This window comes from Triticum aestivum, chromosome 7B (assembly GCF_018294505.1).
Source record: "Triticum aestivum cultivar Chinese Spring chromosome 7B, IWGSC CS RefSeq v2.1, whole genome shotgun sequence".
Classification (NCBI taxonomy): Eukaryota; Viridiplantae; Streptophyta; class Magnoliopsida; order Poales; family Poaceae; genus Triticum; species Triticum aestivum.
Window position 1 is genome coordinate 59,443,789 of NC_057813.1, and position 23,517 is coordinate 59,467,305.

General features: G+C 45.5%; 1 protein-coding gene and 1 long non-coding RNA gene across 2 annotated transcripts; one reads left to right on the forward strand and one right to left on the reverse strand.

The window, feature by feature from the left end:
- Positions 1-8,838: 8,838 nt before the first annotated feature.
- Positions 8,839-10,372, forward strand: LOC123162658 (hydroxycinnamoyltransferase 4-like). The gene has a single exon (XM_044580440.1). The coding sequence runs from the start codon at positions 8,906-8,908 to the stop codon at positions 10,196-10,198; it is 1,293 nt and encodes a 430-aa protein (XP_044436375.1). The 5' UTR covers positions 8,839-8,905; the 3' UTR covers positions 10,199-10,372.
- Positions 10,373-15,340: 4,968 nt separating this feature from the next.
- Positions 15,341-16,176, reverse strand: LOC123160411 (uncharacterized). Its single transcript, XR_006480171.1, has 2 exons — positions 15,744-16,176; positions 15,341-15,644 (listed from the first exon to the last, which is right to left on the reverse strand). It is a non-coding gene; the product is annotated as an uncharacterized lncRNA (long non-coding RNA).
- Between the last annotated feature and the right edge of the window lie 7,341 nt (positions 16,177-23,517).

Genomic DNA, 23,517 nt, shown 5'->3' on the forward strand with positions numbered 1-23,517 from the left:
CTCCATCACAAACATCGTCGGCCGATCCATAACAGTGTCGCCGACAGTCGTCACAACATTAGTGTCGCTTGCGGCAAACACCGGTCTTGCCTACCTCTGGCCTTTGCAGCAGATCACCGTGGTACTGCTCCTACCCTCACAGTGGCGCTTGCAGCAAAGTTCGGCTGCGTCACAACACGCTTAGTTCCCGAGGACTTCCAAGAATTCCCGAAGCATCATGGCGTGGCTCATCGCCGCGTCCGTCGAAGCATTTCCGCGGTCGTTCAAGCTTGCGTTGACGAATTGCCACAGTCGTCCACGTCGTCATGGTCACTGAAGCGTTGTCACAGCGACTGAAGCACGCATGTCAGCATGGTCATAGTGGTCGATGCCGTCGTGTCATACCTCGTCGCCGTAGCGAAGCGTCGTGGATGTCGAGCATCGCCGGCCGCGCCATTGAAGCATGCATCGTAGCATGACGTCGGTCATGAACGACGTTGAGACATGCCTTGCCACCATGGTGGTTGAAGCATCGCCACACCATTGAAGCACCCCTCTCATACTTGTTGCGCCCGTTGAAGCATTGTAACGGCGGTCTAGCCACACAACGCTGCGTCCTGACTTGTAGCAGCGCCGCTCCGGCCTTACATCAGCAAAAAAAAAGACTACGATGACTGGTATTGCAGCATCACCCCATCTAGCTTGTAGCACCACCCCGTCCAGCTTGCAGCATCGCCGACCGTCCTTGCAGCGTCTGCATGTTCACCTTTGCAATTTACACGACCGACTTGAGCAACGACGGTCATCCTTGCAGCGGTTGCCAGTATTGAAATGGTGTGCTTTTGGCTTGCAACAGTCGCCCCTTGCAGCGTCTCGTTGCAGCATCGACAATGTTGCGACTATGTTACATAATTCCCCAACAAACTTTTGGCGATTGTTTTTTACAAAAAATATAACATAAAAAAGATTAGCGGCAGTGCCGACCTTGCACCGTCCTGTCTCTAGCAACGTTGTGCCTTGACTTGTGGTGTCTAGCCTTTGGAGCATCAGTTGTAGCGGCCCCGCGGTGTTGCGTCTGGCTTGCAGCAACGCCGGACAGTCTTTGTAGCATCACGGCTTTTGCTTGCAGCATAGACGATGTTGACCTTGCAACATCAAATGATGTCTCAGCTTGAAGCGACGACAACACTGATTTTGCTCTCTTATCCTTAGCTTGCAAGAATGCATACAAGGATTTACAACGGCAGCATCGGCCTTGTAGCACTGCATCCCGGTTTGCAGTGGCGCCTCAAGATAGATTAGCCTCAAGATGTTTATTTTTTGTTTCTTTGAGCTAAAAAGGGAACACATCGCTAGTGTCTTATTGAATACACGACCTACTACGTAGTACTACAGGTATGTGTGTGCATGAGATCAATGCATCAGGAACAACGAGCGCGTGTCCTCCCGGGAAAAAAAAGGCAAGTGGCACATGCGCGGGAGCCGGTCCGCTTGGGTCCGGATGTATAGAATCATTTTCCATAAAAATTACTCTGACTATATTTTCCAAAACTTCTTTATGTTTATGATTACCGGTAGGCGCATGCGCTGCTTTGCTTGCCGACGACTTCATCTGCATGACAAAACATGACATCGATGATCCTCACATAGAGAAGACTTGGAAGTTGGAATCTTTACCATTAAAACCAAAAGCTGTCGCGCACTTCCTCTCAAAAAAAAAAAAATGTCGCGCATTTAGACGACTCCAGCGAGCGAAGACTTTGGAATCTGTGTTATTAAAACCAAAAGCTGAGAATTCTTGCCAGGTCCTATTATACCAATACCAACTTGATCTATCGTGTTCAGAGTGCTGACAGAAGTGGCTCGTGTGAACCTTGAGCTAAAAACGAAGTTGACCGTGGTCATAGCTTAATCGTTGATCGTGGTTCAGGTTCACACCCACCAACTGACCGGCCACCCGCGACCTTACCCATTCCTCATGCACTTCCTGCTCTATGCTCCGAAATCGCTGATGTTAATTGCCTCTTTAAGCCCATGCTAGTAAGGTACATGGACATTGTACATAGCTTATGGATAACCAAAGTATGAATTGATCGCAAAAAAAAGGGTATAAATTACTATTGGCATACCACATTATAATAGAGGTAAACATGTACACTGAGAGTCATATATGCATGTCGTAGATGTACATATAGTTTTTCATAGTTTATCCTATTGAAAATCAAATTACAAAAATATTTGAAGAGACATAATACTACACGAAACTCATGTGAAATATATGCAACACATTTGTCATTAGGTATCTCATATTGCAATTTTGAGTAGCTACTTTTGTCATAAGCCTTGATAAAAAATAAATCATAAAGTAAAAATGAATGACAATTATTTTAGAAGAGGACAAAAGTGGAAGAACTAAAGTATGGAAGAGTCTAGAACTAATAAGAAGTGTTTGTGAAATGAGGCTTGTGCATATTGTTCGTTGTAAATGGCACACTAGAAATGAATAAGATAAAAGTTTGGATAATGAAATGATGGATGATTATAGAGCACACGCGAAGTGGTTGTGTTTCGAAGCTTGTGCATATTGTGCATTGTAAATTATATAGTCAACAAAAGGTAATTCATTTAAAGCAATGTTGCAATGTTTTTAAATAATTAAAGTATGGAAGATCCTAGAATAAAGGAAGCTTGTGCATATTGTGCATTTTTATAAATTATAAAGTCAAAAAAGGTAATTCATTTCAAGCAATGTTGCAATGTTTTTAAATAATTAAACTATGAAAGATCCTAGAATAAAGGATTAGTGCTTGTATCATGAGATTTGTGCCTAGAGATTAAGCTCAACCATGGATATCCAAGGGCCAATAGTGCTAGGATTTGCAATCTATTTTTCATCGGATTGGCTTCAACCAAAGGGCAATATTCAAAGTTATTCATACACTATCTAGTAGTATATATATTGATAAAAGCAATGAAAGCAAAGTACAAGTTGCATAACTAGCTAACTACTACATAAACATATTGTAACCAACTTTATATTATAACTTTCCTAAAAATAGATTTATGTTTTATAAGTTTTGTTACATTTAAAATGATTGAGAAATAACTTTTCTAAATTACATCTAACAACCACCCTTCAACCAGAACATACTATGACACCTAGACAACACATACTCCACACGCTTCACTAGGTCAGTCCTTATTTGTTTAGTCAAACCTCAACACATGAGGATTTCGTTGATCGTTTGGACCTTACTTCGGAGTATAGAAGTGGGTTATCCCGTGCAACTAGTTAGGCCCGACTCACTCAATGATTCATCGCATGTGGCACATAGTCAAAGATTGGATTCCGACTAGCTATGACAAAACGCGGATTAGTACATAATTAGTTTATTGGTGCTTGCTTGAAGAGTTGTCTCAACACTTGGCTACATGTCCAGGACAATGTGACATGAACCGTTTTTGGCGACAGTTGGACAAAGTGTCTCTCCCCTTTGTTGCCTTTTTTTCTGACACAATATGTCAGGTGAAATCGACTGGATTTTTGTAATTGAAATCAAACTTGATGGCATGATCATCCATAGCATTTGGGCATAGTTAGCCTGCACTAACAAAAGAAAGAGATCAAGCACAAGATGTGCATGGAGGTGAAGGCTCGATGGGTAGTAACTAGGGCTTGTTCTTGCACAAATCAGGGGTTGATACTGCTATAGAAATATTGAGATCACCATTGTCAGGAGAATTTATTCCTCATCATTATCCACAAGCCAGATCTACAACCTTTTGATCAAGATATTTAAAAAAATAGTGTAATTTAATTTATTAGCAATCGTACGTGATTTTGGTGAAAAAATCACCCAAATTTTGTAAGGAAAAGCTTTTTTGGTATAACTTTTTAGATCAAATGTATGTTTTTACTATCATATAAAGTATCTATGGCTCATGAGTTTCTATATTTTTTATGAATGGTTTTTTAATACACTTTTGTTCAAATTATGTTGTCTCTAATTCTTTGAAATTTAAGACACCATGTCATTGAAAGGAATGAATTCAGATGTTAAAACTACACTATCCATCTCAGCTTGGTCATGTTATATTTGCAGATAAGTTTGGTCCTGTTACATGACAAATAGATGGAAGTGAATGGTAGCTCAGAGCAACTTGATTGAAGAATTAGTATAATGGGCAGAGAGGTATCAAGTATACAAATAAAATACAACTTGTGCATTTCAAAAACAAATAATGGATTACAAAAAATTATAGGGAAACTTTTCTACCCTTTAGCAATATAATAATTTACCAAATAATGAAGTTTACATCTCAAAGACTCTTCGATTCTAATGTGTCATGTATTTTAGAATGGATAAAGTAATGAGAGGAAACAAGATTTGGACAAAGTAAAACAAATACACTTACCATTATGTTGTCTTGCTATTAAGGAGGAAAATTTACTTAAACACATTTATTTGTCCGTCCCATCCAAAAGATCACTATGTTGCTATTGCACAAGTGAACCTAATTATTATCAAGTCCATGACATATATTAAAATTTCTCACATTTGTACATCTAATACAAATGATTGATAATCTGGATGTTGACCTCACATATTGATCTAACATCACATACGAACTACTAGCAAGGTCACAATATAAACTTTCGTATACTGATTTAGTCTCATGTACAAGTATAAACTTTTATGTAATGATTTAGTCTCATACACAAACGAGTATCTTCATTAATATGGTGTTTTTGGGAATATATACAGTATAATCATCTTTTTCCAACAAATTACATATGATTAAATATATTTTCAGAAGTAATAGGACCCCAGACAATTGCAAACCAAGCTTGCAACACACCAAAAGCACGATATCTTTCTAGCAAGCTTCTTGAGCCTTGGCAAAGTGGCCACTATTCTTACATTGGGGGGTCGAGCATATCTTCACAAATATTGACCATGTAGGATAGATGGAATCAACTAGATAGTATCCCACATCAGAACCATGGCCATTGACATTAAAGTTGCATGATGCAGCATCCCCATTTTGCTAGCCTTGCAAAAAGAGGAGGTCTCGGCGGTCACATTCTCTCGAAATAGGCTTTCGCCTCGCTTTACAAATAAAGCCACCACCTCTTCCATACAAGAGTTTTAAGTGCATCGGAATAGAATATTGCTGGGGCAATAACACAAACATGCCCAAGGAAAAGCATAAAAGAATAAAAAGGCCACCAAGTGGCCTCGGTCTCAGGGGCTCCGCTGCAAGGTAAGGTGGCGAGCGGCATCATGCATCACGTCCATCATCAGTCCCAGCCGTTCGCGGCCGCGCTGCCTAGATAGCGGGTGTCGGTGCTGCAAAAATGCCAAGAATGTGAAGATCGAGTCAAAGGTCCGTTGAAGAAAGACCCTCTCAATCACCTTCTTATCATGCATCATCCACAGAGTCCAAGCTAATGCCGTCAACACAAACCAGAAGAGGCGTCTCCTCCTACCGATCTGGTTGGCTCTGTTTTGAATGAACCCAGCCAGGTCCAGGGCCTCCTAGTCAGGCCCTAGAGCCTCATAGACAAAACTCTAAAGAAACTTGCTGCCGTGAAAGAGAAGAGGATGCAGGCCCCTGTCTTTGGGACCTCACACAGAGAACATAGCCCATTCCTCGGGTTGTGTCTCTTGATCACCTCCGTCCCAAATGGTAGGCGATCCCTCAATAATTGCCAAACAAAAAGTTTGATCTTCAAGAGCAAGGGATCTTTCCATAGCGGCGATTCCCAAGCAATAGAGGGACGTTTGCGGCGTATTCCTACGATGTGGCCATGGCGGCAGTTGGGCGGGTCATGTCAAGCTCAGGCGGGTTGGCAACATGGGAACATGAACGAGTCTGGCATGGAACGCGGGGCCGTTTGGCAGCGATTTGCATGGTGAGGTGGCCGACATGGGAGACTTCCTACCCATCGAAAATCAAGTTGATAGAGTTGCATGTATATTTCCCTCTCTTTTTTTCTATATTTGGAGGATAGAGATTGGACTTGGAACTTCTACACTTGAGCTCAAATGCACCCTCATGTTTCAAAAAATTCTGAATTTTTTTGGCAACAAACATTGTTGAATTATCTTCTTACATGCAAATTTTTGTGACACAATCACGTCCATGGAGGTCTGGACCAAAAATGATAAAATTGATACTCCAAAAGAAATATATTTTTGACGGCATTTTCGAGAACTGATTTAGTTCTTTTTGTCCAGACATCCACAAATTTTATGTCATCACAAAAATTTACACATAGGCAAGAAATTAAGCAGCCTTTGTTGCCAAATAAGTTCAACATATTTTTTATTTTTTAAATTTTACTGTTCACACACGAGCATTTGAGCTCGGGATTATAAAACCACTTTCAAGGTTAGAGGGGTGTTTTTATAGGGTGCCCTAAAATCTTAGGGAAAAGGGGGCATCAGACGTGCGTTCTCCCCGCTTAGCCCTCATTCTGGCATTGTGTCTAGCAACGTCGGAGAACATATTGAGGTGTGTCTCCGGAGGATCTCCCATAATTCGGTTGGAGAGCTAAAAATTGAACCAAATTCCAATGAACTGTCCATGCGGCGTGACTCGTAAGAGCAACTCCAATGGGGCGACCCATTTCGTCCGTCGCCGTTCGTTTGGGTTGGCGCGGACACAAAAGTCGACCCAACGCGCCGACCCAAACGGACGCGCGTCCGCTTGGCGTCTGTCTGGCGACCCATTCCTGGCCCAATTTTGAGTTGGATTTGGGTCGGCGGGGACATGAGACGGACGCGCGCGCCTGCGCCTACTCCTCTCTCCGGGCCTGCCGGTTGTTGGCAGCCACCACCATTTCCCCCATTTCTCCCAAAAACCCTCCCGGCCGCTCGCTCTCCCGCAAGGAATGGGTCGCCGCGCAAGGCCATGGGTCGAGGTCGAGGTCGAGGTCGTCGTCCAAGGACCCCCGCAAGGCTGCTGCGCCAGAGCGGAAGAAGGTGCTGACGCCCGAACAACGGGCAAAGGAGTCGGCCAAGAGGAAGGACCGGAGGCACGCGGCGGACGCGAGGGATGAAGCCATCGCGACGGCCGCCGCCGCCGCCGCCGTGCAGTAGCAGGTCACCAACGCCCGCGTCGCGGTGGCAACGAGGGAGGCGCTCTACATGATGGGGTTAAACCCTAGCCAGCACGGCCTCGCCGCCGCGGTCAGCACCCGCTCATCCGCCTTCCCTCAGATGGTGCCTGGCTTCCACGTCTACCCGCAGGCCTCCCGCCTCTCGGGGAGTGCTCGCCCGAGGTGAGCGTGGTCGCGCCTTCCACGCCCGCGCCCGCGCCCATCGACCTCAACGCCACACCGGTGGCCGCTGGCTCGTCAGTCGGAGGCGCGAGGAAACGCGCGCGGCAGACGCCAGCCGACCAGCTGCCGGGCGCACACAACCTGTTCGACAGAATGCCGGCCACCGGCGATGATGACTACGTGCAGAACATGACCTTCGAGCGTGGTGCACAGGCCGCTGTCTTTGATCCCGACAAGACACAAAGCCAGGATGGCTGAGGGGCGTTCACACCGTCCGCTGGCTACAATGAAGACCAGGCCGCCTTCATGCGTGATCAGGTCGGCCTGGACCTGGACGGCTTCCCTCTCGACCATGAGTTTTCAGAGGACTACGGGCTAGAGGAAGAGGACGAGTGCGACATCGAGGGGGGGCATTTGTTCGAGAACGAGCTCGCCAACCAAGCTGCGTGGCCGAAGCCAAAGTGCAAGAGAAAGCGGACCAAGGCATACACGGCAGCCGGGGACAAGCTTCTTTGCGAGTGTTGGAGAGACATTGGGCAAGACCCCAAGACGTGCGCCGAACAAAAGCATTCAACCTGGCGGATTCGTGTCCACTGTGAGTTCGATGAGCACAAGAAGTTTCCGCCGTACCAAATAGTAAGCGCGCGCGGGTGGGTGTCCATTTCGAAGCGATTGGGGGGGGGGGGAGGGTGATCCAATAAGACTGCAACAAGTTTTGTGCCATCTTGAGAGCGTCAAGGCCCGCCCCGTGAGTGGCATCTGCATGCAAGACATGGTATGCTAGTAAGCCGCCCTCTTTTTGTGTCATCAAGTTTATGCTTGCATGTCCGTTTGTATACCATTTTGCCGATATGCTTGCATGAAATACATTTGTAGGCATTTCAAGCTTTGGAGGCATTCAAGGTCCAACATAATGGCAAGTGCTTCAACCTCTCCCATTGCTTTAGGGTGATCAAAGACGAGGAGAAGTTCATGACGCAATATGCCGCCCTCAAGTGGGATTGTATGCCGGTGCTAACATGATGCCGGCATGAGACATGGCCGCTGGCATGATCGGCCGCAGGCCTTTTTTTTAAATATTGATTGCGGACATGAAATGGATCGGCGCGTTGGGCACACTGCCGACCCAAATCTAAAACAAGGCGAACGCCGGGCGGGCGTCCGACCCAAACGGATAAAAAACGGACAAATTTATCGTCCGTTTGGGTCGGTCCGCTGGAGTTGCTCTAAGAGCTCGGAAGGTCTGGTTATTTGCAACTGTAACAAAAGGAGAAAATTCGTGGAAGTGTTGGAAAGTGAATCAGGTGTGCGCGTTCATGAAGGAGAAGAGTTAAAAAGCATATGGTCTGCGCATCTACGACAGTGGGTCAATAAGAATATGGACACGCGATAGGTCTTGCTCAAACGGCCAAATTTTACATGTGACGACTTCACTTTATTCGGTCTCCCACTGAGCTCCCTGCTGGCTCTCCTCTGCCTTAGTGCCTTTACTGCACAGCTGATCCTCTGCCTATATATAACCCATGCAAAGAGCTCGGAGACACAACAACAACCACGTCCACGCACAGCAGTAGAGCACTCGCAAGTCCCAAGCACGTACAGCACAAGAGAGTAAGAGACACGTACACGAGGCACATAATGGCAGCTGTCCAGGTGTTGTCGACGGAGATGGTCGTCCCGGCGGAGGCAACGCCGGGGGGCGCCGTCTGGCTGTCCAACCTGGACCTGGCTGCGCGCCGGGGCTACACACCCACGGTCTACTTCTACCGGCCGAACGGCGAGCATGCGGGCTTCTTCGAAGCCGACGCCGTCAAGGACAGCCTCGCCAGGGCTCTGGTGGCGTTCTACCCGCTGGCCGGTCGCCTCGGGCTGGACGGCGCCGGGCGTGTCCAGATCGACTGCACCGGCGAGGGCGGGGTCTTCGTCACCGCGCGCTCGGATCACTACGCGCTCGAGGACCTCATGAACGAGTTCGTGCCGTGCGGGGAGATGCGCGACCTGTTCGTGCCCCCGACGCCCGCGCCGAACCCTCCGTGCGTCCTGCTGCTGGCACAGGTCACGTACCTGCGCTGCGGCGGTGTCGTGCTCGGCCTGGCACTGCACCACTCCGTCGTCGACGCCCGTAGCGCGGCGCTCTTCGTGGAGACCTGGGCGAGCGTCGCCCGCGGCTCCACTAAAGAGGACGTGCCCCTGCCGCCTAGCTTCGACCACATGCTGCTCGCGGCGCGCCAAGAGCGCGCGGTGCCGTACGACCACCCGGAGTACAAGCCGGAGCCGGCCCCGGTGCACGCGGCAACCACGTCAACGTACGCGAGCGCCCTGATCACAGTCAGTAAGCAGCAGGTGAGCGCGCTAAGGGCGCGGTGCGCAGGTGCCTCCACGTTCCGCGCCGTGGTGGCGCTGGTGTGGCAGTGCGCGTGCCGCGCGCGGGAGCTGCCGCTGGACGCGGAGACGCGGCTCTACTCCATGATCGACATGCGCCCGCGCCTGTCGCCGCCGCTCCCGCAGGGGTACTTCGGCAATGCGGTGATCCGGACGTCGACCGTGGCCACCGTCCGGGAGGTGGTGTCTAACCCGGTCGACTATGGCGCTCGGCGGGCGCGTGCGGCGACGAGCCAGGGGGACGACTATGCGCGGTCTCTGGTGGACTACCTGGATGGCGTGGACGTGATGAACCTGCCACGAAGCGGCATCTCTCGTGCGCACCTCCGCGCCATCAGCTGGATGGGCATGTCGCTCTCCGACGCCGACTTCGGGTGGGGCGTGCCGGCGTTCATGGGGCCCGCGCTCATGTACTACAGCGGCTTCGTGTACGTGATGAATGCGCCGGGAAAGGAAGGCGCCCTCATGCTCGCGCTGTCGCTGGAGCCAGAGAGCATGCCGGAGTTCAGCAAGGTGTTCGCCGACGAGCTGGCCCGTCTCGAGGTGTAGTACGAGCTGGCCCGTCGACGTTCGTTGCATGGATTGTATAGTGTGATTTTTTAAGAGAGAGAATGGATTGTATAGTGGTTGCATGTACTATAGGCTGTTTTATTTTTCATAGTAGCTATATGTAACTTGATTGAATTTGTAATTTGGGTAAGTTGATTTTGTGGAAGAAGGAACCGATTGGGAGAGAAAGACGACCGTTGAATCTCTTAATCTGAAATTCAATTTATGAAATTATAAAATTGTAATTTGGGTAAGTTGATTTTAATGAGGGTTCCCGCACCGCCGGCGGCGGCTTCCCCGCGCGGAGCTGCCGCCGCGGCCGGAGCCCGCCGTCGCCGCTCGCCTCTCCCGCTCCCCCGCTCCTCCCCCCACCTCCTCCCTTTCCCGTACCCCCCGCGTCGCCTCCCCGGGCGAGGCGACCGGGGGGCCCTCCGCCGCTCCCCTCCAGGCTCCCTCCTCGCACCTCCTTCCTCCCGCCGCCACCAGCGAGCGCCGCCGGGCCTCGGCCGCGTGGTGCTGGCGGCGGCGGGTCTGCCCTTCCTCGCGCGCGGCCCCCCATGCTTGGTCGGTGGGGGCTGGTGGCGGTGCTCCTCGGCTGACGTCGGTGTGGCCCGTCGGCGGTGATGCTGCGTGCCACGGTGGCTCTCGACGCGGCGGTGCGGCCGTTGGCCGTGGGGCGGCGCGGTGGCGCTGGTGGCTGGCGGCCCCCGCCCAGCCTAGATATGGGCCCATTTGGGCTCCATTTGGGTTTAGGTGGGCCAGTGGCTCGGTGTTCCGCGGCGTCGTTTTTTGGTGATGGCATGGTGGCGGCGGTCTCGGGCGATGAGGACTTCGTCGGTCGGCGAGTTGCGGCGTGGCGACAGGATTGTCCGGGTCCAAGTGGACCCGACCAGGCCGTCGAGGCACGACAAGTCCTCGTCGCCGCATCTGGTCGGCTCTGCTGCGGCGGTGGAGGTTGTCCCCTCCTCCCGGTCGAGTTGTGGTCGCTCCCGTGGCCGGGGTCTCCTTGGCTGAGCTAGGCCTCGTGTTGGCAGCTCTAGTGAGGCGGCGGGGGTTGTCCGGTGACCGTGGTGGCACAGGCTGGTGGGCGGCTGTTGGGGTGGTGCATCTCGAAGTGCCTGGGATGATGGTGGTGGCTGTGGATCGGGAGAAATCCTTGTCGGCTTGTCCGGCACCGACGTGGTGACGCTTGCGGGCGCCATCGGACCTTCTCGAGGGGCGTCGAACATATCCCTTCCCCACCATCCCTCGCGTACCGGGGGAAACCCTAGAACTTGTTCGGGCAACAGCGGCGGCGTCGTCGCATTCCTTCTTGCAGGTGTTGCTTGGTGCGAGGCGCTTCGAGATGCTGGGAGCGTGGTGGTACTTCGTCGGAGGGTGCAGCGGTTGCCGGCCTTCCTTTCTTTGCTGATCTTCTGGTGTCGGCATTTATTTCTCTTTCATTTTCTTTTGTTTTATTTTGGGGACACTATGCTGCGGGCCGAGCGAGCTGGATGTATCCGATGTTTGCTTTATAATATAAAGCGGGGGGCAACCCTTTTTCTTAAGTTGATTTTAATGATTTATAAAATTACTTGCCCAAAATAAGTTTTCAGGTAACTGAAGTTGCCATGTGTTTGTATGAGAAAAAATGTCATGTACTAAAAAGTAAAAGTCAATTTATGAACAAAATTGCCATGGAAAATTCAAAAAAATTCCATTGTGTTTTAATTAAATTTGCCATGTTTTGTATGAGAAAATGCCATCTTTATAAGTAAAAGATTTCTAAACAAAAATTCCCATGGAAAATTCATACATAAATTGCCATGTTATTTTAATTAAATTTGTCATGTTCTATATGAGAAAAATGCCATGTACGCAGAGTAAAAACAAGTTATGAACAAAAATGTGTTTGCTTTAAAAACAAATTAATTTAGGACATGGTACCACGGCAAAAAAACAAGTCTGTCTTTAACAAAGCAAATTTTGCTATTGAAAAAAAAGATCTTGTTTACAAAAAATTAAAAGAAACATGAAAATGCCTAAAACCTACAATGTGTACAAAAATAGAAAATAACAAAAGACCATATGCAATAAGTATTTTTCCATCTAGTGTACAGAAATAATTGCCCACCTAATATAATACCAGAAAATCATACATGAATAAGAATGTATCAATGAGATTCCTTATTTAAAATTGTGTTCTTTCTGGCATCGTCTTGAAAATGAAACTTGCCATGGGACATCTAGTGAAATTGCAATGGCAAAATCACTTCTAAAATTTGGCATGGTCAAAAAAAGTTGACATCGTCTTGAAAAAAGAAACTTGCGATGAGCATTAAACTAAAATTGCCGTGCGACATCTAGTGAATTTTCCATGCAAAAAGTTGGCATCGTCTTGAAAAAAGAAACTTGTCATCGACATTAAACTGACTTTGCCGTGGGGCATCTAGTGAATTTTCCATGGAAAAATCACTTTAAAAAATTGACATGGTAAAAAAAGTTGACATTGTCTTGAAAAAAGAAACTTGTCATGGGCATTAAACTGAATTTACCGTGGGACATCTACTTAATTTGCCATGGCAAATCACTTTAAAAAATTGCCATGGTAAAAAAAAATGACATCATCTTGAAAAAATAAACTTGTCATGGGCATAAAACTGAATTGGTTGTGGGAAATCTAGTGAATTTTCCATGGCAAAATCACCTTAAAAATTGCCATGGTAAAAAAAAGTTGACATTGTCTTGAAAGAAGAAACTTGCCATGGGCATTAAGCTGAACTTTTCATGGGACATCTAGTGAGTTTGCCATGGCAAAATCACTTTTAAAAATTGCCATGGTAAAAAATACTTGACATTGTCTTGAAAAAGGAAAGTTTCCATGGACATTAAACTGAATTTGCCGGGGGCATCTAGTGAATTTGCTATGGAAAATTCACTTTAAAAATGCCATGGTAAATAAAAAAGTTGACATCGTCTTGAAAAAACAAACTTACCATGGGCATTAAACAGAATTTGCCGTGGAACATTTAGTGAATTCGCCATGGTCCAACTTTTTTGCAGGAATTTGCCATGGTCCATAATTAACCATGGTCCATAATTTCCCATGGTCAATTACTTAAATTTGCCATCGTACAAGAACTATATTTTCCATGTAAATTAATAAATTTGCCGTTAACAATGTTGCCTTGGTGAATTGGTCGAATGGTACCATATGAATTGGAGACATGCCAATTGCCATGGCCAAAAAATGGTTGTATGGTACTAAAATGGCCATGGACATTTACCAAGGTTGTATGGTACTCTCCGTAAAGAAATATAAGACCGTTTAGATCACTACTTTAGTGATCTAAACACGCTTTTATTTCTTTACAAAAAAAGTTGTCTTGGAAAAAAAAGTTGCGTGAGATTTTCCATGAATGGTACTAAAAATTGCCATGGAAAAAAATTTGGAGACCTGCCAATTTCCATGATGCATAATATATATTTGCCGTTCTCAATGAACTTAAATTGCCATGGTCCCATAATAAAGTTTTTTTTGCCATGTTGCAAACTAAAAATCTGCCATGATCTACAATAGAAGAGCTTTCCATGCTATTTTGAAGAGAATAATTTGCCATGGTATGTTACAAAATTTGAAAAAAACAGATTGTAGTGTATCCAAAGAATTTGCCAGCAATTTGCGATGATTGTTTTTAAGAGATGTCAATTTTTCTTCTAACTGTAGTGTGATCAAAGGAAATTAAAATTTGCCATATTTTTTTTGTAAAATCAAGTCCATAGTTTCCCCATGAGACATGGGGAAAACTCGAAACCCTTGCCATCTGATTGTTTGCAAAATTGCCATGATTGATGAACACATTTTGTGGGAGAAGTTGCCATGGGATTGAACAAACTTATACTAAAGTTCGCAAGCCCCATCTAAAATCATCTGTCACCGTCACCTGGCCTGCTGCATGCATCTGAATTGCAAAAAAACACATATGTTCACGGTTCGCCGTCGATGATTCCTCCTCCGAAATCTTAACAGCCACCGAGCATGGAGAGTAGGAAGCGAGAGAATACTCGCAAACCTCTTTTTACCAGTGCCGGGATGTACCGGAGGTTCTTCAACAAATAAAATCTTGCCACCTCAAAAGTTGTCACAAGTTGTATATCTGTATTTCACACATATCTTCATTTAAGCCCCTGTATTTCACCAGCTGAACCCCACCCACGTGATTTGACCTGCTGGGCCTACCCACGTGATTTCAACAACGACCCTCGCTCTACACGTTGCTTGAAGCCAGTCTCACTTCACACACATGTACAGAAATGACAACTTATTTACACGTACGCTTGAAATCTGTAAAAACATACATGAGAATTTAAAAACTTATTAAATTCATTTCAAATAAAAGTCTTCCGAAAAATGCAACAACACACTGAAATGTCAATTTCACATTTGTAGTCCACAGCTCATGGACACATAGCTATTTCAATTCGTATCTAACTGAAATATCATTTCAACTCTTTCAAAAAGCATTGCAATTATTTTGAGAAATATATAACACATCCACAGGCTAAAATGATCTGGTTTCACAACATTGAAATATCATTTCAATTTATATTTTAAGAAAAATAAATTTCACAACTCACAACACCACATTGAAATATATTTCAGGGAAGTAATTACATATTTTCCAGGGAAGTAATTTCATATACTTCAATACATATCTCACTGAAATAACAAGTTACAGATATGACAAATACCATTTTCATATATTTCAAAGAAGTAATTTCATATATTTTCACATAAATTAGTTTCACAGCTTGCAACACCACGTTGAAATATATTTCAGGGAAGTAATTTCATATATTTCAATACATATCTCACCGAAATAACAAGTTACAAATACATGAAATAGCAGTTTCATATATTTCAGAGAAGTAATTTCATATATTTGAACAAAAAATAGTTTCACAACTTGCAACACCACATTGAAATATATTTCAGAGAAGTAATTTCTCACTGAAATAACAAAGTTACAAATATGAGAAATATCAGTTCCATATATTTCAGAGAAGTAACTTCATATATTCCAGAGAAATTAGTTTCACAACTTGCAAGAACACATTGAAATATTAGTTTCACATTTTTTGCACAGCTCAACTACACACAGCTATTTCAAATCATATCTCACTGAAATTTATTCCAATTGTTTTCTGAAATATATAACACTTCCACAAACTAAAATTTCTAGTTTCACCACATTGAAATATAAATTTCACATCTATTCCACAAAACATTTCACATAAATTTGTTTCACAACTTGCAACACCACATTCAAATATATTACAGGGAAGTAATTTCATAGATCTGGGTTTCTTTCAAAAAACTATACCCCATGCTCTCTGTCACAAACAAAGAATGTTCAAATCAAGTGGCAAATATCTGAAAATTGAAGTAGCAGGGGAGGCCGACGATCTGGTAAAGAAACAAAGAATATTCAAATCATGCTAATTAAATCCGAAATCATGAAGTGCATATGGAGAGAGGTTATGCTAGATGGGATTCATGACTCACCAGATTAGGTAGTGGTCAGGCTTGGAGTCGCCGGATCCGGCAACAACCGTGCACGATGACCCATCATGGTGCCCGTGCTCACGCGCTGATCTCCCCGGAATGAGATGGACGAGGAGGCCGCCCAGCCGCGTTGTGGGCGCCGGATCCGGCACCAGCCGGTGAAGCCACTACCTTGTCGTTGTCATCGGGCCCGTCGATGGCCGGGATAGATACACCTCACCGCAAAACCACCTCGCTGAAGTTGACGATCATCGAAGTTGACAGAGGCTGGTGGGGAAGCGGATCCGGTCGCCGGAGTTGGACAGAGGCTGGTGGGGAAGTGGATCCGATCACCGAAGTTGAACGGAGGCCGGCCGGTCAGCCCCTGTTGCTCTGGGGAGAGAGAGAGGTTGTATGATCTAGTTTGGAGATAATGGGAGAGAGAAAGAGAGACGTGGTTGTTGGGAGATATTTATTATCGGGCCCATCGTCCTTGTATTCATCTCGTATATGTTTTGTACCACTGAAGAAGCAGAAATAGAATCTGGGTGGGACAAGCACAACACATATCTAATAGCAGTCGTCTGTGGTAGTGTGACACCCCTGATTCAATCGTACACTAATCATACACGCAAATGTGTACGATCAAGATCAGGGACTCATGGGAAGATATCACAACACAACTCTAAACACAAATGAAAGGCATACAAGCTTCATATTACAAGACAGGGCCTCGAGGGCTCGAATACAAAAGCTCGACACACAAGCGAGTCAGCGGAAGCAACAATATCTGAGTACAGACATAAGTTAAACAAGGATGCCTTAAGAAGGCTAGCACAAAAGCAACACGATCGAAGTGGCAAGGCCTGCTGCCTGGGACCTCCAAACTACTCCTGGTCGTCGTCGGTCTCCACGTAGTAGCAATCGACGTGGTTGGCATCTGGCTCTAGGGATCCACCATCTGGTTGTATCAACCGGAAAGAAGAAAAAAAGGAGGAAAATTGGGTAGCAAAGCAACCGTGAGTACTCATCCAAAGTACTCGCAAGCATTAGATCTATACTAAGTATGCATTGGTATCAAATGGAAGGGTTGTATCTGTGGACTGAACAGCAGAATGCCAGAATAGAGGGGAAGGCCTAGCCTATCAAAGATTAGAATCTTCAAGCAGCTCCAAGCATCTTGCAACATGTATAAGAGTAAAGAATAACATTTTAATATTAAACAAGCATGTTGTAACATCAGCCCAGAGATCCTTCCCCAACTCCCCGCGGGAAAGCAATCTCGGAGCCACATATCCATCACATATCTCAAGTATCCATTTCTAGTTATATTAGATCAGGATATAAGTCTGAACGTCCGTTACAGTGGACACGGCTATTAATAGATAATCTTTCCTGCAGGGGTGCACCACGTTACCCAACACGCTTGATTACTCTGACCGGACACACTTTACTGGGTCAATGCCCGGTCTCGGAAGATCAACACGTCGTAGCCCTACCTAGGCTCAGTAGAGAGGTCCCCGCCGGTCAACATCCTAAGCACTCCGGGGTCTTGGGCCTATGGCTCGTTGCACTCCGGGTCATTGCGTGCAGGGTCGATACCAGCACTGCCTCGGACGGCCAGCACGATCCGACCATGCCACAATGCTGAACTGGACGTCTGACAAAGCTTTGGCTGATACTGCGATGTCGAGGCCCATAACTATTCTCACGTGATGGTTAGTGCGTAAAGGCCAGAGGCCAACTCAGAACAAATATCCAAACCTGTTAGTGCATTGGAGCTCGCGGAAACGAGCTGAGACTCACGATAATGTGACCCCGTCGCCCCGTCTCATGGACTTACGACAAGGGCCCAAACTGTTGGAAATATGCCCTAGAGGCAATAATAAAATGGTTATTATTGTATTTCCTTGTTCATGATAATTGTTTATTGTCCATGCTATAATTGTATTAACTGGAAACGGTAATACATGTGTGAATACATAGACCACAACATGTCCCTAGTGAGCCTCTAGTTGACTAACTCATTGATCAATAGATGGTTATGGTTTCCTGACCATGGACATTGGATATCATTGATAACGGGATCATATCATTAGGAGAATGATGTGATGGACAAGACCCAATCCTAAGCATAGCACAAGATCGTGTAGTTCGTTTGCTATGAGTTTATCTAATGTCAAGTATCATTTCCTTAGACCATGAGATTGTGCAACTCCCGGATACCGTAGGAATACTTTGGGTGTACCAAACGTCACAACGTAACTAGGTGGCTATAAAGGTGCACTACAGGTATCTCTGAAAGTGTCTGTTGGGTTGGCACGAATCAAGACTGGGATTTGTCACTCCGTATGATGGAGAGGTATCTCTGGGCCCACTCGGTGATGCATCATCATAATGAGCTCAATGTGACTAAGTAGTTAGTCACGGGATCATGCATTACGGAACGAGTAAAGTGACTTGCCGGTAATGATATTGAACGAGGTATTGGGATAACGACGATCGAATCTCGGGCAAGTAACATACCGATAGACAAAGGGAATTGCATATGGGATTGACTGAATCCTCGACATCGTGGTTCATCCGATGAGATCATTGTGGAACATGTGGGAGCCAATATGAGTATCCAGATCCCGCTATTGGTTATTGGCCGGGGAGGTGTCTCGGTCATGTCTGCATAGTTCCCGAACCCATAGGGTCTACACACTTAAGGTTCGGTGATGCTAGGGTTGTTATGGGAAATAGTATGTGGTTACCGAAGGTTGTTCGGAGTCTCGGATGAGATACCGGACATGACGAGGAACTCAGGAATGGTCCGGAGGTGAAGATCAATATATTGGACGAAGGGTATTGGAGTCCGGAATTGTTCTGGGAGTACCGGGTGACGAGCAGCGTGACCGAAAGGTGTTTCGGAGGCCCCGACAAGCGTTAGTGGGCCTTATGGGCCAAGGGGAGGGGGCACACCAACCCACTAAGGGGCTGTGCGCCCCTCCCAACCCCTCTCACGTAACCTAGAGAGGTGGTGGCGCCTCCCCTAGGGCAGCCACCCCTCCCGGCTTGGGAGGCAAGTTTCCTAGGGGTGGGGGCGCCCAAACCCATCTAGGGTTTCCCCTGTGGCCGCCACCCATCCCCTAGGGAACCCTAGGGCGCCTCCTCCACCCCCTTCCCCCTATATATAGTGAGGGAGAGAGAGGGCAGCCGCACCCTTCCCCTGGCGCAGCCCTCTCCCTCCTCCAACACCTCCTCCTCCTCCGTAGTGCTTGGCGAAGCCCTGCTGGAGAACCACGAGCTCCACCACCACCATGCCGTCATGCTGTCAGAGTTCTCCCTCAACTTCTCCTCCCCCCTTGCTGGATCAAGAAGGAGGAGACATCTCCGGGCTGTACGTGTGTTGAACGCGGAGGCGCCGTCCGTTCGGCGCTAGATCGGATCTTCCGCGATTTGAATCGCCGCGAGTACGACTCCATCAACCGCGTTCTTGTAACGCTTCCGCTTAGCGATCTTCAAAGGTATGAAGATGCTCATCCTCTCCCTCTCTTGTTGCTAGAATCTCTATAGATTGATCTTGGTGTTGCGTAGAAAATTTTGAATTTGTGCTACGTTCCCCAACAGTGGCATCATGAGCTAGGTCTATGCGTAGATTCTATGCATGAGTAGAACACAAAGTAGTTGTGGGCGATGATTTGTTCAATATGCTTACCGTTACTAGTCCTATCTTGTTTCGATGGTATTGTGGGATGAAGCAGCCCGGACCGACCTTACACGTATACTTACGTGAGACAGGTTCCACCGACTGACATGCACTTGTTGCATAAGGTGACTAGCGGGTGCCAGTCTCTCCCACTTTAGTCAGATCAGATTCGATGAAAAGGGTCCTTATGAAGGGTAAATAGCAATTGGCATATCACTGTTGTGGCTTTGCGTAGGTAAACGTTCTTGCTAGAAACCCGTAGCAGCCACGTAAAACATGCAACAACAATTAGAGGACGTCTAACTTGTTTTTGCAGGGTATGCTATGTGATGTGATCTGGCCAAAAGAATGTGATGAATGATATGTGATGTATGAGATTGATCATGTTCTTGTAATAGGAATCACGACTTGCATGTCGATGAGTATGACAACCGGCAGGAGCCATAGGAGTTGTCTTAATTTATTGTATGACCTGCGTGTCATTAAAAACGCCATGTAATTACTTTACTTTATTGCTAACCATTAGCCTTAGTAGTAGAAGTAATAGTTGGCGAGACAACTTCATGAAGACACGATGATGGAGATCATGATGATGGAGATCATGGTGTCATGCTGGTGACGAAGGTGATCATGCCACGCCTCAAAGATGGAGATCAAAGGCACAATATGATATTGACCATATCATGTCACTTTATGATTTGCATGTGATGTTTTTCATGTTTACATCTTATTTTCTTAGAACGAAGGTAGCATAAATAAGATGATCCCTCACTAAAATTTCAAGAAAGTGTTCCCCCTAATTGTGCACCGTTGCGAAAGTTCGTTGTTTCGAAGCACCACGTGATGATCGGGTGTGATAGATTCTAACGTTCACATACAATGGGTGTAAGCCAGATTTACACATGCAAAACACTTAGGTGGACTTGACGAGCCTAGCATGTACAGACATGGCCTCGGAACACAGGAGACCGAAAGGTCGAACATGAGTCGTATAGTAGATACGATCAACATGAAGATGTTCACCGATGATGACTAGTCCATCTCACGTGATGATCGGACACGACCTAGTTGACTCGGATCATGTATCACTTAGATGACTAGAGGGATGTCTATCTGAGTGGGAGTTCATTAATAATTTGATTAGATGAACTTAATTATCATGAACATAGTCAAAAGGTCTTTACAAATTATATCGTAGCTCGCACTTTAGTTCTACTGTTTTAGATATGTTCCTAGAGAAAATTTAGTTGAAAGTTGATAGTAGCAATTATGCGGACTGGGTCCGTAAACTGAGGATTGTCCTCATTGCTGCACAGAAGGCCTATGTCCTTAATGCACCTCTCGGTGTGCCGAATCTCGAGCGTCGTTTGTGGATGTTGCGAACATCTGACATACAAGTTTTGATGACTACGTGATAGTTCAGTGCATAATGTTAAACGGTTTAGAATTGAGGCACCGAAGACATTTTTTGATACGTCACAGAACATATGAGATGTTACAAGAGCTGAAATTGGGATTTCAGGCTCGTGCCCACGTCAAGAGGTATGAGACCTCTGGTAAGTTTCTTAACCTGCAAACTAAGGGAGAAAAGCTCAATGGTTGAGCATGTGCTCAGATTGTCTGAGTACTGCAATCACTTGAATTGAGTGGGAGTTAATCTTCCATATGACATAGTGATAGTTCTCCAAAGTCACTGCCACCAAGCTACTAGAGCTTCATGATGAACTATAACATATTAGGGAGAAATATGGTTATTCATTTAAGGAGAATAATGGTTACTCTATTTATTTGAATAATACCTTCAATGATCTTGCACCTAAAATGAATGGTTTATTGAATATCGATCGTAGTGATACACATGTTCATGCCAAAAGATATAAAGATAGTAATGATAGTACCACATACTCGTGGCACTGCCACTTGAGTCATATTGGTATAAAACACATGAAGAAGCTCCATGTTTGATGTATCTTTGGACTCACTCGTTTTTGAAAAAGATTGAGACATGCGAACCATGTCTATTGGTATATATGCATGAAGAAACTCCATACAGATGGATCATTTGGACTCACTTGATTTTGAATCACTTGAGACATGCAAATCATACCACATGGGCAAGATGACTGAAAGGCCTCATTTTCAGTAAGATGGAACAAGAAAGCAACTTGTTGGAAGTAATACATTTTGATGTGTGCAATCCAATGAGTGCTGAGGCACGCAGTGGATATAGTTATGTTCTTACTTCACAGATGATTTGAGTAGATGCTAACTATATTTACTTGATGAAAGACAAGTCTGAATTATTGAAAGGTTTAAGTAATTTCAGAGTGAAGTTGAAGATCGTCGTGACAAGAGGATAAAATGTCTATGATATGGTCATAGAGATGAATATCTGAGTTACGAGTTTGGCACACAATTAAGACATTGTGGAAATTGTTTCACAACTAATACCGCCTGGAACACCATAGTGTGATGGTGTGTCCGAACATCATAACTGCACCCTATTGGATATGGTGCATACCATGATGTCTCTTATCGAATTAACACTATCGTTTATGGGTTAGGCATTAGAGACAACCGCATTCAGTTTAATAGGGCACCACACAATTCCATTAAGATGACACCGTATGAACTATGGTTTAGAGAAACCTAAGCTGTCATTTCTTAAAAAGTTTGGGGCTGCGACGCTTATGTGAAAAAGTTTCAGGCTGATAAGCTCGAACCCAAAGAGGATAAATGCATCTTCATAGGACACCCAAAAACAGTTGGGTATACCTCCTATCTCAGATCCGGAAGCAAAAGGGATTGTTTCTAGAATCGGGTCCTTTCTCGAGAAAAGTTTCTCTCGAAAGAATTGAGTGGGAGGATGGTGGAGACTTGATGAGGTTATTGAACCTTCACTTCAACTAGTGTGTAGCAGGGCACATGAAGTTGTTCCTATGGCGCCTACACCAATTGAAGTGGAAGCTGGTGATATTGATCCTGAAACTTCGGATCAAGTCACTACCAAAACTCGTAGGTCGACAAGGATACGTACTACTCCAGAGTGGTACGTAATCCTGTCTTGGAGGTCATGTTGCTAGATAATAATGAACCTACGAGCTATGGAGAAGCTATGGTGGGCCCGGATTCTGACAAATGGCTCGAGGCCATAAAATCTGAGAGAGGATCCATGTATGAAAAAAAGTGTAGACTTTGGAAGAACTACTTGATGGTCGTAAGGCTGTTGGGTACAGATGGATTTTAAAAGGAAGACGAACGGTGATGGTAAGTATCACCATTAAGAAAGTTCGACTTGTCGTTAAGATGTTTTCCGACAAGTTCAAGGAGTTGACTACGATGAGACTTTCTCATTCGTAGCGATGCTAAGAGTCTGTTTGAATTATATTAGCAGTTAATGCATTATTTATGAAGTCTTGCAGATAGGATGTCAAAACATTGTTTCCTCGACAATTTCTTGAGGAAAGGTTGTATATGATACAACGAGAAGGTTTAGTCAATCCTATAAGATGCTAACAAGTATGCAAAGCTCCATCAATCCTTCTAAGGCCAGGAGTAAGCATCTCGGAGTTGGAATATACGCTTTGATGAGATGATCAAAGATTTTGGGTTTATACAAAGTTTATGAGAAACTTGTATTTCCAAAGAAGTGAGTGGGAGCACTACAGAATTTCTGATGAGTATATGTTGTTGACATATTGTTGATCGGAAATGATCTAGAATTTCTAGAAAGCATATAGGGTTATTTGAAAAGTGTTTTTCAATGGAAAACATGTATTAAGCTACTTGAACATTGAGCATCAAGATCTATAAGGATAGATCAAAACGCTTAATAGTACTTTCAAATGAATACATACCATGACAAGATTTTGAAGGAGTTCCTGGCTGTGTTATAAGGTGTGAGTATTGAGTAAGACTCAAGACCTGACCACGGCAGAAGAGAGAGAAAGGATGAAGGTCGTCCCCTATGCTTTAGACGTAGGCTCTATAGTATGCTATGCCGTGTACCGCACCTGAAGTGTGCCTTGCCATGAGTCACTCATGGGGTACAAGAGTCATCCAGGAATGGATCACAGGAAAGCGGTCAAGGTTATCCTTAGTAAC